General features: G+C 40.5%; 3 protein-coding genes across 4 annotated transcripts; 2 read left to right on the top strand and 1 right to left on the bottom strand.

Moving 5' to 3' along the window:
- The first annotated feature begins 7,166 nt into the window (after positions 1-7,166).
- On the top strand, positions 7,167-8,445 carry LOC143749516 (olfactory receptor 10A2-like). Its single transcript, XM_077241984.1, has 2 exons — positions 7,167-7,260; positions 7,402-8,445. Exon 2 carries the CDS (start codon positions 7,465-7,467, stop codon positions 8,443-8,445), a length of 981 nt encoding a protein of 326 aa, XP_077098099.1. The 5' UTR covers positions 7,167-7,260; positions 7,402-7,464.
- Positions 8,446-9,549: 1,104 nt separating this feature from the next.
- On the top strand, positions 9,550-10,933 carry coa4 (cytochrome c oxidase assembly factor 4 homolog). 2 transcript variants are annotated; one of them, XM_077242187.1, is made up of 2 exons: positions 9,550-9,671; positions 9,831-10,933. In XM_077242187.1, exon 2 carries the CDS (start codon positions 9,832-9,834, stop codon positions 10,090-10,092), a length of 261 nt encoding a protein of 86 aa, XP_077098302.1. In that variant the 5' UTR covers positions 9,550-9,671; position 9,831; the 3' UTR covers positions 10,093-10,933. The 2 variants fall into 2 exon arrangements, with proteins under 2 accessions (XP_077098302.1, XP_077098301.1); XM_077242186.1 differs by having other exon boundaries at positions 9,550-9,753.
- Positions 10,381-16,109, bottom strand: LOC143749720 (olfactory receptor 8C8-like). Its single transcript, XM_077242185.1, has 2 exons — positions 16,070-16,109; positions 10,381-15,382 (listed from the first exon to the last, which is right to left on the bottom strand). The coding sequence occupies exon 2, from the start codon at positions 15,195-15,197 to the stop codon at positions 14,361-14,363; it is 837 nt and encodes a 278-aa protein (XP_077098300.1). The 5' UTR covers positions 15,198-15,382; positions 16,070-16,109; the 3' UTR covers positions 10,381-14,360.
- Positions 16,110-17,206: the final 1,097 nt, after the last annotated feature.

Raw genomic sequence — 17,206 nt, 5'->3', positions numbered from 1 at the left:
GCGGGAGAATGAAACGAAGGTTTGGTCGAAAGGTAGAGCTGGGTGTCATCAGCATAACAGTGGAATTGAATGTTAAATTTGCAGAATATATTGCCCAGGGGAAGGAGATAAATGATGAATAGTATGACAGAGCCCTGGGGCAAACCTGAAGTGACAATGGAGGGACTAGATTTGAAAGACTTAAATTGAACGAACTGAGTGCGGCCAGAGAGGTAAGATGTGAACCAGTCTAATGGAGTGTGGGTGATGCCGATGGAAGATAATCTGTTGAGAAGGACGATGTGACAGATGGTATCAAAGGCTGCACTTAAGTCGAGGAGGATAAGGATGGTAAGGAGTCCAGAATCAGCTGCCATGAGGAGGTCGTTGGTGATTTTGATGAGTGCTGTTTCAGTGCTATGAAGTGGACGGAAACCAGACTGGAACTGTTCATACAGTTTATTGTGGGATAGATGAAAATGGAGTTGGGAGGCAACTGTTTTTTCAAGGATTTTGGAAATGAATGGTAAATTGGATATAGGGCGAAAGTTATTGAAGTCAGAGGGATCGGCACCATTTTTTTAAAAATTGGGGTAATGGCAGCAGTTTTGAATGAATTAGGTACAGTTCCAGTGGTAAGAGAGGAGTGGACGATAGCAGAAATGAGGGGAGCCAGGGAGGGAAGGCAAGCTTTAACAAGTTGTGTGGGAATGGGGTCAAGTTGACAAGTGGAAGCCCCGGATTTCCTGATGAGTTCAGTGATTTCTGAAATAGCGGGAAGCTGGAAGGAAGAGAATGAATGTGTGAATGGGTGAAAGTCAGCTGAGATGCTGGGGAGAGGTATAGATCCAAGGTGCTGGTGGATGTTTTTGATTTTTTCAGTGAAAAATGACATAGTGGAGTTGCAGAAGGAGGTTGTATACAAATGAGGGGAGAGAAAGTCCTGTGGTTGGGTGATGTTGTTAAGTAAGGAAAAAAGTGACTTGGAGTTTTCTTTATTGGCAATGATCAAACTGGAGTAATAGTGGGTTTTGGTGCTAGCAACGGAGTCCTTGTAAAGTAAGATGTGGTTATTGTACATTTCTTTGTGAATAGTGAGACCAGTTTTTCTAAAAAGACATTCAAGTTGCCGCCCTTTGGCTTTCATGAGACGAAGATCGTGGGTGAACCAAGGGGCGTAAATAGAAAAAGAAACAGATCTGTTTTTTAACGGAGCAAGGGAGTTAAGAATATTATGGAGTCCAGTGTTGTAGTGAGAGACCAGATCATCGGGGGTGGATAGATTGTGAGTGTCAGGCAGGCAGAAGGAGTGAATACTTGAAGTGAGAGTGACAGGATTGATATTCTTTATATTCCGAAATGTAATAAGGCGTGGTGTTTTAGAAATGGAGAGAGTGAGTTTTACAGTAAATGATAGGAGAAAATGGTCAGTTATAGGGAGTTCAACAGCTGTAATGTCAAATTGGGTGACACCAGAACAGCAGATTAAGTCCAGAGTATGTCCCTTGGAGTGTGTGGGAAGAGTGATATATTGCTGGCATCCAAAACTCTCTAGGCAGGAGGTGAAGTCTTTAGTAAGAGGCAGATTGATATTGTCCATGTGGATATTAAAATCACCCAGCAGTATTATGTTTGATGAGAGAGAGGATAAGTGAGTGAGAAAGGCAGCAAAATCATTTAAAAATTCACAATTCAGTTTTGGTGGGCGATATACAGTTGCAATGATGGTTGGAGTGGGACCAGACAGTTTGCAGACAGCAGATTCAAACGAGCTAGAGACAGGCACGGATATCGTTGAGACTTTCCACTTCTCGCAATAGATTATCGCGAGACCTCCTCCCCGGCCAGAGCCACGAGGTTGACAGATGTAAACAAACCCACTAGGAGCGGATTCATTCAGCTGAGAGAAGTCGGAGGGCGACGTGAGCTGGACCAGATGGACTTCCTTACTGTTGTGCTGTTGTGATGGAAATTCCAGCGGGACCCTCGGTGGATGTATCTCGGATGAGGCTGGAAGGCGATGTCCGGATGAAGGTGGAAAGCCTCCGGCACAGGTCCAGGCAGGTGATAGCGCAGCCGGAGCAGGTCAATGGCCGAGTTTTGAAGCAAACCCGTCACTAGCAGGTGAGCAGGCAGTAGAAGGAGCCAGGCACAGACAAACAAAATGTATTTTCTACCGGCCCACATTGTAGAGGGAGATTTAAGCAGCGTCCATGGCCAGTGAAAACGCCAGATGAGGCTCAAGCCAGAACAAAACAGGTGAGCTAACGGCGAGCAGCGGCAGCAAGATGCGCCAGCGTTCACTCGGGAGGTTCCCACTGTATTGGTAGTCAATGAACTTGCTGCTAAACATTTAAATCCTTGCCTATTGTTTGCTGTAGCAGTTTGCGGCACACTTTCAGAAACCCTCCACCTTCCCCAGATCCACCTGTCCTGTATAGATCGCTATGGGAGTGGTTCATGTATGCTTGTACAGCAGCAGCATATCGTGCTTGCAAAAAGCAGCATGTCATATGTATGGAGGCGAGTTCTGTACTGTCACGGTTTATGAATTCATTGTCTCCTTCTAGTCTAGTGTTTCTGTTGTCAGATGTATGGGTGTGCGTAAGTAGGCGGCACCACTCAGATCAGGTGGATTAGCGATCCAGCTGATCGCAATCACCTCCCCAGCTGCTGCCTATCATCTCACCTTTAAATACTCACTGAACTTTCCTTCCTTTGTCAGATCGTTGTTTGATGTCCCTCGTGTGTGATCCTGTTCCTGTCAACGTCTTGTCCTGTTCCAGTCTTGTTCCACGGTTCACCACTATTCTGGATTTATTCATCATCTCACCATCACGGCACTTCACTCTGGATTACTGACCATCTTGTCCCTGCGTCACCAGCTTGTTGTGTGTGCTCTGACTGAGTGTGAATACACCATTAAAGAGTTATTCTTGCATTCTTGCTTCCGCATCTTTTATCGTGATAGAACGATCTGACCAACGATGGAAGCAGCAGGTGAATCTGCGACGTTGGAAGATTTCGTCCAGTCCAGTCTTCAGCGTATGGATAGTCAAGAGAGAAACTTTAATGATACGGTGCGCGCCGTACAGGTGCTGGTGACGCGGGTGTCTGAGCTCACCCAGCAAATACAACAGCTACGAGCTCCCACTGCTCCACCCACACCAGTCGTTCCCCCCGGACCATCAGAGAGCGCATCCTAGTCAGAGCCTCGATTACCAGTCCCGCAACCTTATGACGGTGAGCCCAGCTATTGTAGAGCATTTTTGAACCGTTGTTCCATGCACTTCTCGTTGCAGCCCCGGACTTTTGCACACGAACCCGCAAAAGTGGCATTCGTGTTGACTCTGCTGACTGGGAAAGCAGCTCTCTGGGGAACGGCTGTGTGGGAGAACCAGGATCCATGCTGCACCTTGTACCTGACACTCGCTGCCGAGATGAAACAAGTGTTCGACCGTGCGGTTGCGGGGAGAGAGGCGGCAAGGATGCTCGCGGAACTCAAACAGGAAGAGAGGTCGGTGTCTGAGTACTCAATTCAGTTCAGGACCCTGGCGGCAGAGTGTCACTGGAACGAGGAGGCGCAGTGGGACATGTTCCTGCATGGGCTGGCTGACCGCGTTCAAAAAGAGATCTTCGTCCTGGACCTGCCTCCGTCTTTGAATGGACTTGCGTACCTGGCGCTTCGACTAGACGCACGACTGACCAGAAACAAACGTCGGACTCTACACATCCGGGTTCCGGAGGGTATTGAGAGCCAGCGGTCCAGCGGCGGGAGCGCCTACCTACGATCACGAGCCCATGCAGGTGGGGCGAGCTCGGCTTTCCCGGGAGAAGAAGGAGAGGCGGAGATCCAAAGGTCTCTGCCTTTACTGCGGGGCCGCGGGACACTTCGCCCATAGTTGTCCGGTAAAAGGCCAAGCCCGGCAATAAGTATGAGGCTACTGTCGGGTGGGATCTCCGCCGAGAAGACCTCATCTACATCTACGCACCTCCCGGTAAGACTAAGATGGTCAGTACACAAGCAGGACTGTCAAGCACTGGTGGATTCTGGTGCAGAAGGTAACTTTATGGACCATTCATTTGCATCTAAACTTCAGATTCCCCTTTTACCCCGCACCAGTAGGATATCTGTACATGCACTCAACGGTCAAGACCTTCCCACCATCTCCCTCATCACCGGACCAGTCGCACTCACCACTTCAGGCAACCACACCGAGACACTTTCCTTCTACATACTGGACTCTCCACTCGCACCTGTTGTCTTAGGACACCCCTGGCTCATCAAACATAACCCAAGAATTGACTGGCAGCAGAAATCTGTGTTGGAGTGGAGTAGTAAATGTTCTGAGTCCTGTCTGGTGTCTGCTTATTCGTCTGTTGCTGTCTCTATGTTTCAGGAGGAGGCAGTGGATTTATCAAACGTGCCCGCAGAGTATCTAGACCTGAAGGAGGTGTTCAGTAAGTCTAGCGCTGCTTCTCTCCCTCCGCATCGTCCCTACGACTGTGCCATGGATTTATTGTCAGGTAATTCTCCGCCAAAAGGCAAGTTATATTCGCTCTCTGTCCCGGAGAGGGAGGCTATTGAGAAATATATTTCTGATTCTCTAGCAACGAAGTTCATCCTCCCATCCTCTTCTCCAGCAGGGGCGGAGTTATTTTTGTGGGGAAGAAGGATGGATCTCTGCGACCTTGTATTGATTACCTAGGGTTGAACAGCATCACGGTAAAGAATACCTATCCTTTGCCGTTGATGTCTTCAGCTTTCGAGAGGTTGCAGGGAGCGTCTATCTTCACTAAATTGGACTTAAGAAACGCTTATCATTTGGTTCGCATTGGGGAAGGGGATGAACGGAAGACTGCTTTTAAAACCCCTAGGGGGCACTTTGAATACTTGGTCATGCCTTTCGGGTTGTCCAACTCCCCAGCAGTGGAGTTCGATGCGTCAGAGGTGGGGGTAGGTGCAGTGATATCCCAGCATTCTCCCACAGACGACAGGATGCATCCGTGCGCGTTTTTGTCACATCGCTTATCCCCTTCCGAACGTAATTATGACATTGGTAACCGAGAGTTGTTGGCAGTCAAGTTAGCGTTGGAGGAATGGCGTCACTGGTTAGAAGGGTCAGGGGTGCCTTTTATCGTCTGGACTGATCATAAGAATTTGGAATACATCAGAACTGCTAAAAGATTGAACTCCAGGCAGGCTCGGTGGGCACTTTTTTTCGGACGTTTTGATTTTACTCTCTCATACCGCCTGGGTTCTAAAAGCATCAAACCCGATTCTTTGTTGCGCATTTTTGATCGCTCCGAACGCCCGTCTACTCCCGAGTGCATTTTGCCTGAGATCTATTCATCTCTACACTCGTATGGGAGGTCGAATCGAGGGTTATAACGGCCCTAGAAGGGGTAACGCCTCCGCCCGGTGGCCCACAGAATCGTGTATTTGTGCCGGAGGGATTACGGTGTGACGTTATTCAGTGGGGTCATTGCTCCAACGTGGCTTGTCATCCAGGAGTTAATCGCACTAGTTTTTTAGTCAAGCAACAGTTCTGGTGGCCACTCATGGCTCGTGACATTCACAGTTTTGTTTTGGCTTGCTTGGTTTGTCCCACTGCAAAGACTTCCAATCGACCCCCAGATGGGTTACTTCAACCGCTGCCTGTCCCTTCTTTTTTTCTTTTTTTTTTCTTTTTTTTTTGATATGGACATAACAATAGCGTTGGACTAGCCAGATACATTGTTTTTTAGTGTTATAGCAAAACTGCTAATTTGCAAACCTAATTTGGGAGCAAGTTTATTCGAGACGGAGCAGAGAGGAATGTTCTTAGTAGAAAGCCACACTTTTTGACCGACGACTTATGTGGAGCATGAGCGGAGGGGACCGCGACCGCGACCTCGGACTCCAGACTGGGAAGTCTGCTATGGGACCCGCTATGGGAGTGGTTCGAAACCCTGGTCCCATATCGCTATAGATTTTATCACCGCCCTCCATCCCTCCCAGGGTAACACGGTTGTTTTAACTGTGGTGGACCAATTCTCAAAGGCGGCACACTTTATTCCATTACCCAAATTACCCTCAGCTAAGGAGACAGCGTTGACAGTCGTTGATCACGTTTTTCGCTTACATGGCCTCCCGATAGACGTGGTCTCCGACAGAGGACCCCAGTTTGTTTCCAAATTTTGGCGAGAGTTTTCTAGGCTACTGAGAGCGACTGTCAGTCTTTCCTCAGTGTTTCATCCCCAGAGCAATGGCCAAACCGAGAGAGCCAACCAGTATGCGGCACCACTCAGATCAGGTGGATTAGCGATCCAGCTGATCGCAATAACCTCATCTTTATTCATCATCTCATCATCACGGCACTTCACTCTGGATTACTGACCATCTTGTCCCTGCGTCACCAGCTTGTTGTGTGTGCTCTGACTGAGTGTGAATACACCATTAAAGAGTTTTACTTTGCATTCTTGTTTCTGCATCTTTTATCGTGATATGTGCCTGCTCTGCAGTAGCAGCATAGATCGATTCCACCAAGACTAAACATATTAACATTGTCATTCCTATTACCACGCCAAACTCTCTGAGAGTATTCATGACAGAACTGTTTTTTTCTATATTTTAAAATGTAATTTATTCCTGTGATGCAAACATTTATTTTCAGCAACATTACTCCTGTCTTTAGTGTCACATGATTCTTCAGAAATCACTCTAATATGCTGATTTGGTGCTCAATATTTTTTTTGGAAACCATGATATATTTTTTCTCAGATTTCTTTAATAAACAGAAAGATTAAAAAAACTTCTTGAACGGGTTAATTTATTTGTTTATTAATTTCATAGTATAAAGGAATTCAAAAAGTTACTTTAGAAATAATTTTTTACAGCTTTTTATTTTAAATGTAAAGTTTTGTTATAATTTTCACACTTTTTTATAATGCCATCTTTGCATAATCCCACATGAGAAATTTGTATTGTTGTTACAACAAAAATAAATGAACACAAAAACAGACTAATTAGTGACACTTAAGCCAATTAGTTATACCATAATCTCAGATTAGTGAAGCAAAAACCACTAATGAATGTCTTTTCTCTTCAGGCAATTTAGATACCTGAGAATCTCTCCTGTTTAATGACACCTCTGGAGGACAAATTGGACAATATATTCCCCATAAAAGATTAGCAAGTTAACATTCAGGATTCACAGTGATCTAGAACTGTGAAACTGCAGGGAAGACATTAGTGCGCTCTGCACTGTCTACAAACAAACCATCACAACATTGTTGCATGTATGTATATGAATAAGACAATCATTGTAACATGTCATATTTTCATTCTTGTTGCTGAATTTGATAAAGGCTTATGTCATCAAATAACATATGTTAAAGGTAAATTGTAAAATACAGGCTGTTTGTGACTGTTTCTCACAGGAATCTGCCTGGATTCTCGTCCACTGAAAGCAAAGCACGCCTTAACCTAAAGGAAGGACGGCCATGCAGAATGCCAGCAATTCTGCCCCCAACAACTCCATCATTCAGCCTGCAGGATTTTACATTGTTGCCTTGAGTTCAGTGCCTTACAATAACATCTATGTCATGTTCCTCGCTGTGGTCTACTTGATCACAGTCAAATGCAATGTCTTTCTGATCATCATCATTTTCTATGACCACCGACTGCATGTCCCAAAGTTCATGGCTGTTGGTAATCTGGCTTTGGTTGATCTTGTTCTCAGCACTTCTCTTGTACCTGGTATGATAAAGACTTACCTTGTTCTAGACAATTTTGTGCCATTCAAACTATGCCTTGTGCAAATGTACACTTACTATAGTTTTTTATCCCTCGAGTCATTTTCCATATGTATTCTCTCTTATGACAGATTCATTGCGATCTGCTTGCCTTTAAGACAGGAGTCTATAAACACAAACGCCAGAATGGCTTACATAATTGGTGCAGTTTGGTTCTTTGGACTTACTACAGTGCTCTACGGCCCTTCATCCATCCCAACCCTCTCATTTTGTGGCTCTCTTAAGGTCAACAGCTATTTTTGCGATTATACTCCTGTTTTAAGACTCGCTTGCAGCGATACGACGCACCAATGGAATTTTGCCACTGCTTTAACTATACTCTTCATGGTTGCACCATTGATTTTTATTTTCTTGACCTACATTGGTATATTAATTGCTGTATTTAGAATGAAAAATAATCAGAGCCGTTATAAGGCGCTGGCCACCTGCACTGAACACCTCACTTTAGTGGCAATATTCTTCATCCCAATTTTTATTATCTTCAATATTGGATTTTCTGGAACTATTATAAACTCAGATGTAAGAACGGTGTGCTTGTCTTTGTCGTCCCTCATCACACCCTGCGTAAATCCCATCATATACTCATTAAAAACTAAAGAGATTCGAAGCAGGATTTATTCTTTGTTAACCCGCAGACTGTCTGTTCATCCTTTAAAAAATGCACATTAATGTAGAACATAATTGTGATTCAATTGAGATTATCCATGTTATTAATGTTATTTTGGAGGCTTTCTGTGATGCTTCATTGTATTATTTTGTCATTTTAAATGCATTGTTTTTTATTTAAATCTCCCAATTCTACATTTGCTCTGCATGTAACTTGTAAAAATGAATGCTTGATTAACTTGCACCCTTTAATAGTCAGAGAGAGCACATCTCCATGTTTTCTCTCATTAATCTCTTTCTACTTTACGCAGACAGTTTTTGTTTTCGCTTCAAAAACCCTTTAAATGCAAATTCTTGAAGTTCATAAATAATTTTCAGAATGAATGGACAGAAAGAATATAAGTGTGATAATGTTTTATATTCACAAAATGTTTATACCTGTGAAAAAGCTGACAATAATGTGAGTGCAATGTTGATCTGATTAAAACTGTGGCTTTTGATTGTCCATGTTATTCTATTCCTCTGGAGCTCTATTCTATATTTATATGGATATACATAACATTTATATCATAAAGTCTTTCTTTTAACTGCTCTGTTTAAAAGTATGTTTCTGATGAAAATCAAAAGCTGCTTGGTCTTCAAAGTGCAAAGCTGGTGCCAGGTTTAACTAGCCTACTTCAACAAGGTCAAGGCTCACTGACAAGCATTTGTTCAGAAAGTTAACCTACTGTAACACATTAAAGGTATTTAGTTCACTAAAATGTTTTAATTATGTCATCATTTACTCACCCTCAAGTTGTTTCTTCTGCTGAACACAAAAGAAGATTTGACAAAATAAGATAATTTCCCCCCATACTATGGAAGTCAATGGGGTCCATCAACTGTTTGTTTACCCATATTCTTCAGAATATCTTCTTTTATGTTCAGCAGAAGAAATTCATACAGGTTTGGAAAAACTTGAGGGTGAGTAAATGTTGACAGAATTTTAATTTTTGGGTGAACTGTCCCTAAGACAACAATAAATCATATGCATGAAAAGTGTAGAAAAACTATTTTGACTTGATTTCGTGAATAAGCGCTTCAGCCCATTGCTATTTTCTGATATGACATTGACATCTAGTGGATAACAAGTGTAGTTACATGTAGGCCTACTGTCATTTTACAATAAGACTCGGGCTTTAAAAAATGTAACACATTTCCTGTTCGTGAAATGAAATGTTCCCGGCTAGACAAGTTATGAAACCCTTTTGAAGTAAACTCTTGATATAATTAGGCTACGAACTGCAAAGGCAAGTTTATTTAAATATTACACCTTTAAGAGTTTTTTCTACACGCGAGCGTGAAAGAAAACCGAATACTGATATACGACCGGTTTGTTTACATACATTTTCTTCGATCGATATAACGTTAATAACACACACATCTCTAAATTATAATTTTTCTGACAGTATGGCATCGACTCCTTCCCCATCCCCTCACAACCGGAGCAGGAGTGAGGATGAGGATGAGGATGATCCAGTGGATGGGATGATTTCCAGGACAGGCTGTGCTGAGCTGCACTACGCTCTGCAGGACTGTATGGCTGAGCACCAGGACTGGAGGAAGTGTCAGACTGAGGTTCAGAAGTTTAAGGAGTGCATGACCACTTACCAGAACACTCGAAAAGAGCAGCTCCTGAAGCAAAGGACGTCAACTACACAATCTGCCTGATGCAACTACCTCTGAAACTGTTACACGATAAAACAGCCATCTCGTTTTCTTAACAAAATGCGTATTGTCAAGAACTTCTGTCAAGAATGCATAGACCGAAATACTTCATGAAATATGTACTTTTCCAGTACATTTTAATGCTTGTTTAATGTACATTATTTATTACACAATGACTAGAAAGATCCCAAACAAAGGCTTTTACACATTCACATTCAGTCTTCTTCTGCTGGGTTAAATATTAAACTCCACATTTTTGAGCAGGTGTAGTCAAATTGCAATGGGCTTAGGTGCTACAATTTACAAACTGGACAATTGTGTAAAATAAAAAAAATCCTGGTGTTTCTTTTTTCACCTTCAAAATATGTTTAAATGGAATCTGTCTTTAGGTTTTTTGTGCATCTTTCTATATTGTTTATATGTTGTGGTTTCCCTTTAACAACAAAAAAAGTTTCCTAATGATTATTCCTAATGTAATATGATATAATTATATCTCTCAATTCTGCCTTTTCCCCCCACAATTCCAAGTTTATAGCTCACAATTCTGAGTTTATACCTATACTTGGAATTGTTTAATAAACTTGCCATTGTGAAAGAAAAAAGTCTGAATTTTGTTTAGCAAAATTTGCTACGTTGTGGAAACAAGCTTCCACAGTGTCTGAGCTTTACTAGAGCATATACGTCTGCTTTACTCTTAAATAAGTACGTCCTTATAACACCAGCATGTTTATTTTGTTTTAATGTAATGATATCAAAAAGTAAACCAGAGGCCACTGATGTGTGTAAATAAATAAATCACAATTAATAAAATTAGCAATTACAATTAATTGTTACATAGGCCACTGGACTGTGTGTGAGTACTCTTACTCTGGCTCTTTAGATATAAAGAGGTATCAGCCCCTCATATTTTTAACTGTCTCTGACTGATTTCTTCCAATGTCAGGGCTCAATAGGATAGCAAAGCATAAAACGTGAGCGTGACTATTGCATGAACAAAACCCCTTCTGTATCTTATAGTTTGACTGAACATTTGAAAACTGTTTATACATAGGATTCATGGTATTATTTACTGTATATCTTTGACTAAGGAATGACAGTAATTCAGTTTAGTTTAGTCTGATGACCACTAGATGGAACAAAGAGTCTAGTCAGTCAGCTCAAGTGTGCAATTAAATTCATTGGAAAGTCATTTCTGTAGTCATTTATTATTAAACGTTTAAGAGTTTTGCCCCACACAATCTGGTGTGTGAGGTCTTTCTTCAGTGTTAATTATTTCTCTTATGCACACAATCCTGAACTTAAGTGCAATTGAAGAACATTCTTAACATTATGGTGAGTAAAATGGGTCACAATATTAATTTTTGAATGAATTAAACCTTCTACTACTTTCATTTACTTTGTGATCTGTTATTTAATTGAAGGCATTTGTAAAGTTGTAAACAATCAATTTCATTGTGTGATTGTTAAGTTTCCATACTGTATTGCTAGCAGAACATAGAAAGTTTATGTGGTGACGCCATATCTTAAAAAAACTAATCTCGATCCTTCCGCTCTCTGTAACTTTCGTCCTATTTCTAACCTACCTTTCATTTTGAAAATCATTGAGAGAGTTGTACTGATTCAACTACAATCATATCTATCTGTAAATTCCCTCCATGAAACATTTCAATCTGGTTTTAAAGCTTTACACAGTACCGAATCTGCTCTCTTAAGAGTTTCAAGTGATAATTTCACTGAAACTGACTCTGGTAAATCACTGGCTCTAGTTTTATTAGATTTGAGTGCTACATTTGACTTAGTTGATCATGAGGTCCTGCTGCGACGTCTGGAGACATCCGTGGGCTTTCGAGGCATAGTCTTGCAGTGGTTCCGCTCCTATCTGACCAACAGATGTTTTAGTGTCCGTATTGGGCATCACTCCTCCTCTAGTGTACCTCTGAACTGCGGAGTCCCACAGGGATCAATCCTCGAGCCTGTATTGTTTATTCTATATCTGCTACCTCTGGTTTCCATTTATAACATATACAGAGTATCCTTTCATCTGTATGCCGACGATACTCCGATTTACTTTCCTTTAAAACATAATGCTAAACATGGTCTACAACCCCTGTTTGCCTGCTTAAGTGAACTTAAACTTTGGCTTTCAAGTAATTTTCTAAACCTAAACGAAAATAAAACAGAAATAATTATCTTCGGCCCCAGGGAAAACTGCGCGTATGATGTTGACCGTGGTACCCTCGCACCGTATGAAACCCACTGTGCACGAAATCTGGGCTTTCAGTTTGACCACAACTTAAAATTTGATAAACAGATCAGTGCCGTCGTAAAGTTATGCTTTTTTCACCTCCGCCAACTCTCTAAAGTGAAACCTTTTCTTACTCAGAGTAATCTCCAAACAGTGATTCATGCATTCGTAACATCTCGCTAGACTATTGTAATTCTCTTTATTTTGGTCAATCTCAGTCTTCTCTCTCTCGCCTACAGCTAGTGCAAAACGCAGCAGCTAGACTCCTCACTGGGACACGCAAGTGAATCAATCACCGCTATCTTATTCAAACTCCATTGGTTACCCGTCAAATTTAGAATTGATTTTAAAATTTTACTTTTTGTGTATAAAGCTCTTAACAATTTAAGAGCCCATCTCGGTACCTGACCGATCTACTTTGTCAGAACAATCCTTCTCGTACATTGAGATCCAGTGACCACTGCCTTCTTATCGTGCCTAGATCCAGACTCAAAAAATGAGGTGACCGTGCTTTTGCGACTGCTGGCCCAAAACTCTGGAACAGTCTACCTCTCTATATCAGACTGGCTCCCTCAGTTTCCATATTTAAATCTTCTTTAAAGACTTTTTTATTTTCTCTTGCTTTTAATTCTCCCTGAGTGTTATTTGCTTATTTTTATTGTCCTGTGCATTATATCTTCTGCCTTGTACAGCACTTTGGTCAGCCCTGGCTGTTTTAAAATGTGCTCTATAAATAGATATTGTATTGTAAATAAATATTGTATTTGGTTTAGATCTTATTGACTGGATGCAGACAGTTTGTTGCTTTTTAGGGAAATACATGGTCTATTGGATCAGTTTATACTGGCATCCCTCAGGGCTCAATTTTAGGTCCCTTACCTTTTAGTATTTATTTATTATTAAGAATCTATTTTATGCCGATGACACACATATCTATATTCATTGTAAACAATAACTTTGGCTTTTTAATTTCCTTTGTTAAAACGCCTTTAAACAAAGAAAGCTCCATAAGAAAGCTTTGTTTATCAGCTCCATAAAGCTGGCCAAACGCCTCTCATCATTGATGGTTCAGTGCTTGAGTTTCAAAAGAATTTAAGGAATCTAGGAATGATCTCTGATTCTTCATTGACATTTGACCCTCATGTACAAAATGTTGTTAAGACTTATTTTTTATCTTGGAGATATTGCGAAAAATTGTGTCTAATGCTATCCCTTTTAGTTGTAGACTTAAGTAATATATTTATTTCTTCTCGTATTGATTAATGTAATGCGCTTCTTACTGGGATTTTGAAAGTATATTCTAAATAAGTCACAGTATGTTCAAAATTCTGAAGCTAGAATTTTAACTTAATCAACTTTTAACACCATATACAGTATTCCTGAACAAAGTCTCCACTCTTCTCACTTCTCAGCATGGTCTGTTGGATGTCCATCAAACACTGCTATGTTCAATGGGTGACAGAGTTTTCTATATCTTCTCCCAGGTTGTGGAACCAATTTCCAGTTGACATTTGGGAAGCACAGTCTCTGGAGTTTTAAAAAACATATTTGTATTTTTACCTTTTAAAGCACTTTGAGAAGCTCCTTTAAAGGCGCTATAGAAAATAAAGCTATTATTTGCCATTTAATATATTATGTCTTATTCTTTCATTTCTTTATTGTTTTTGCTAACAAATTTTGTCTGTGATGCAGTCACCTAAATTGCAAATCCAACTTCAGATTTTGGAGTGAAATTTCCTTGTCACTGGAAGTTACAACAAAGGAGCCCCACAAATTCTGATCAAATATTTTTACTGTGACTTTAAATTCTAATCACACATGATACATTTGTACAATTATTTTATAATATCTAATCATCAATTCAGCCAATCCTGATAATTTCTTAAATGATGATTTGATAAATGAATTTAGTCAAATAATGTAGTTTGTCCAATATTCATATGTAAGGAACAGTATCAGGTTTCTGTCATACAATAATTAATAATAATAATAATAATAATAATAATAATGTGACAAGAACCTGTATTTATTTTCTCTGTTTCACATTTCTTTCACAAATAGTGTTCACCTTGTGTCGTTTGTACATTTCTTTTATGGATTGCATGACCTCCTCTGTCTTTAGAGTGTATATGATGGGATTCAGCATAGGTGGTATTATTTGTGTCAAGGAATTGTTAATTATCCGGGAGTTTGGATCAATAGATGTTGAAATGGATTTAACATTTACACTTAAAATTGGAAGATAAAAAATTGCCACCAACATGAGATGTGAGGTGCAGGTTTTCATGGCTTTGATGCGATCAGCACCATGAGAAATCTTAAGCAAAGCTGCAGCAATGCAACAATATGTGAGGGTTACCAGTATCACAGGCATGCAAATCAGAAGACCAAAACAAATATATGCCAAGAGATAATTTATGAAATTACTATTACAGGAAAGGCTGATGACAGGACCGTGATCGCAGAAATAACTATTAACCACATTAGTTCTACAAAAAGATAGTCTGTTGACTAAACCCACAAGTACAGCAAAAAAAGGCACAGAAAAAACCCACATACTGCCTATGATGAGTGACATGGATGTTTTGGTAATAACTGCATGGTACTTTAGAGGAAAACATATAGCAACCAGTCTGTCATAAGCCAAGGCAAGTAGTGTCAAAGACTGTAGATTCATGAAATGAAACACAAAAAACATATTCATCAAACACGCTTCATATGAAATGTCCTGGTGCTCAAATAAAAATGTGTCTATGAGTTTTGGAATTAAAGCCGAGCTTCCACACAGATCAGAAAGGGCCAGATGAAAAACACCAATGTATTTGGCTGTGTGAAGTCTGCGGGCAAAATAAATGATACACATGATAAATGAATTCCCTAAAACAGTCACAACATACACAAAACACAAGAACACATAGTAGTATTTCACATGTGGAACATTAGAAAAACCATTGATGAAAAATGTTGCAGGACGAACAAAGGTCACATTTGCAGAGGAGTTTGACTGAATGGAGGTCAAGTTGCCTGTTGTCTGGAATGCTGTGTTACCTGTGATAAAGAACTGTTTTTAGATCATTAACAGATTATTCAAGTAATTATTACAGTGTATTTTGTCAGTATTGCTTGGCACCACGATTCTTGGAATAACCCTGGTCTTTATAGACCAGCCTTCTTAAACAGTTTTAATGAATAAATACAGTACAGTGTATCTAAAGAGTACAATACAAATGAATAGGGGAAAAACTTATATATTTAGAAAATCAAACTGGCACAAGATTAAAGATGCTGCAGTTACAATTTATGCTTTGAGTAACACAAGACAAACACTGTTTCACATTTAGTAATTCCATAACATTCTGTAATATACTATATACTGTGTACTTTAATGATAATTATTAAGAATGTACAGATGAGATGAATGTCATAGCCTGCTGTAACTGGAACACAGTTGTTATTCTAGATAAAAACATGATTCTATTTTTGATAAGCCTTTTCACAGATTCCATAAACTCCTTTGTCATAAATGTGTAGGAAGTGCAGAGGTCAGAGAAAGAATAATTATTGTAGTGTTAATGCTTACTAGGACCTGAAATACATATTTTAGGCAGATGGGCACAGATAATACAGCCAGTATTTGTGGCTCTTTGTGGGGTTGTGATTCTGAACAATGTCATGCATATATAATGTCAAAATATATGAAAAGATAATACAAAATACTGGAAACATGATGATCACCTGAAACAGAACACTCATGATGACACAGCTTGGGAAAACAGACCCGTGATCAGAGAAACTAAGGATTATGACGCTAGTTCTGCAGAAAGAACACCAAAGAGCACCAATCATAACTAGCATTGATCTATGGCTCACAATCATATGATACCTCAGTGGTAAACAAATAGCTAATCTGTCAAAAGACAGAACAGTGAGAGTTAGTGACTGCAATGAAACAAATAACATATTGGACATGCACAATCCATACGAGATCAACTGATTCCCAAACAAAACTGCATCCAGAAGCTGAGGGATAACAGCGGTATTCTCACAAATGTCGGTCAGTGATAAATTAAAGACAGCGATATATTTAGGAGTGTGAAGATTTCTGTCCATAATGATAACAAACATAAGACAGGAGTTTCCTAGAAAAGAAATAAAGTACGCAATAAACAGGAATATATAATAATATCTCATGTGAGGTATACCAGAGAATCCAGCAGACAGGAAGGAAATATTCCTGTTTCCAGTGACCTCTTGAATCATGTTCAAATGCTTTTTTTCATCCTGTATGGGTAGAAAAGCAGGTTTACAATTTATATAATAAATGAATAATAATGAATATGATATTCTCACAGTTAGGCCTTAGTGAGGTTTTCTCAGGCTGCAGACTTTCCCTGATTTATTATATACACTGAATAAAGAAGTGTCAGTCTCTTCAGCCTATCACTGACTCTGACAGTTTCCAGCAATGCCACACCTCTAGAGCTGTCATTGAGATGCCGTGGGAACGCTCTGCGGGGGTTGGGACGGGCCCCGCCCTATCTCAGCTTTCACCTGCCAGATCCAGTGTGCTGCGATTGCCAGCTCTGAGGAATTGGTATCGTTAGTGTTTTGTTAAGAAAAAGAGAAGAAAACGTCCTGGTTGCGTATGCAACCCACCGTTCCCTGAAGGAGGGAACGGAGGACGTAGTCGACGTCGACTGAATTGGAGATCTCGCTAGAGAGCCTGTCTTCTTCGAGTACTATTGAACGAGCCAATGTAATTGGCGTGCGTGATTCGCATCACACACTCCGCCCCCGCGGCGCGGGTATAAATACGGAAGTGGATGCACGCACTAGTTGCTTTTTCGCTGAGGAGCTGAGAGTAACCCGGGG

This window comes from Siphateles boraxobius, unplaced genomic scaffold (genome assembly GCF_051911475.1).
Source record: "Siphateles boraxobius isolate OS27281-9 unplaced genomic scaffold, OSU_SipBor_1 25, whole genome shotgun sequence".
NCBI lineage: Eukaryota > Metazoa > Chordata > Actinopteri > Cypriniformes > Leuciscidae > Siphateles > Siphateles boraxobius.
The sequence above is the reverse complement of the archived record's forward strand: the minus strand, read 5'-3'. Positions and strand labels throughout refer to the sequence as shown.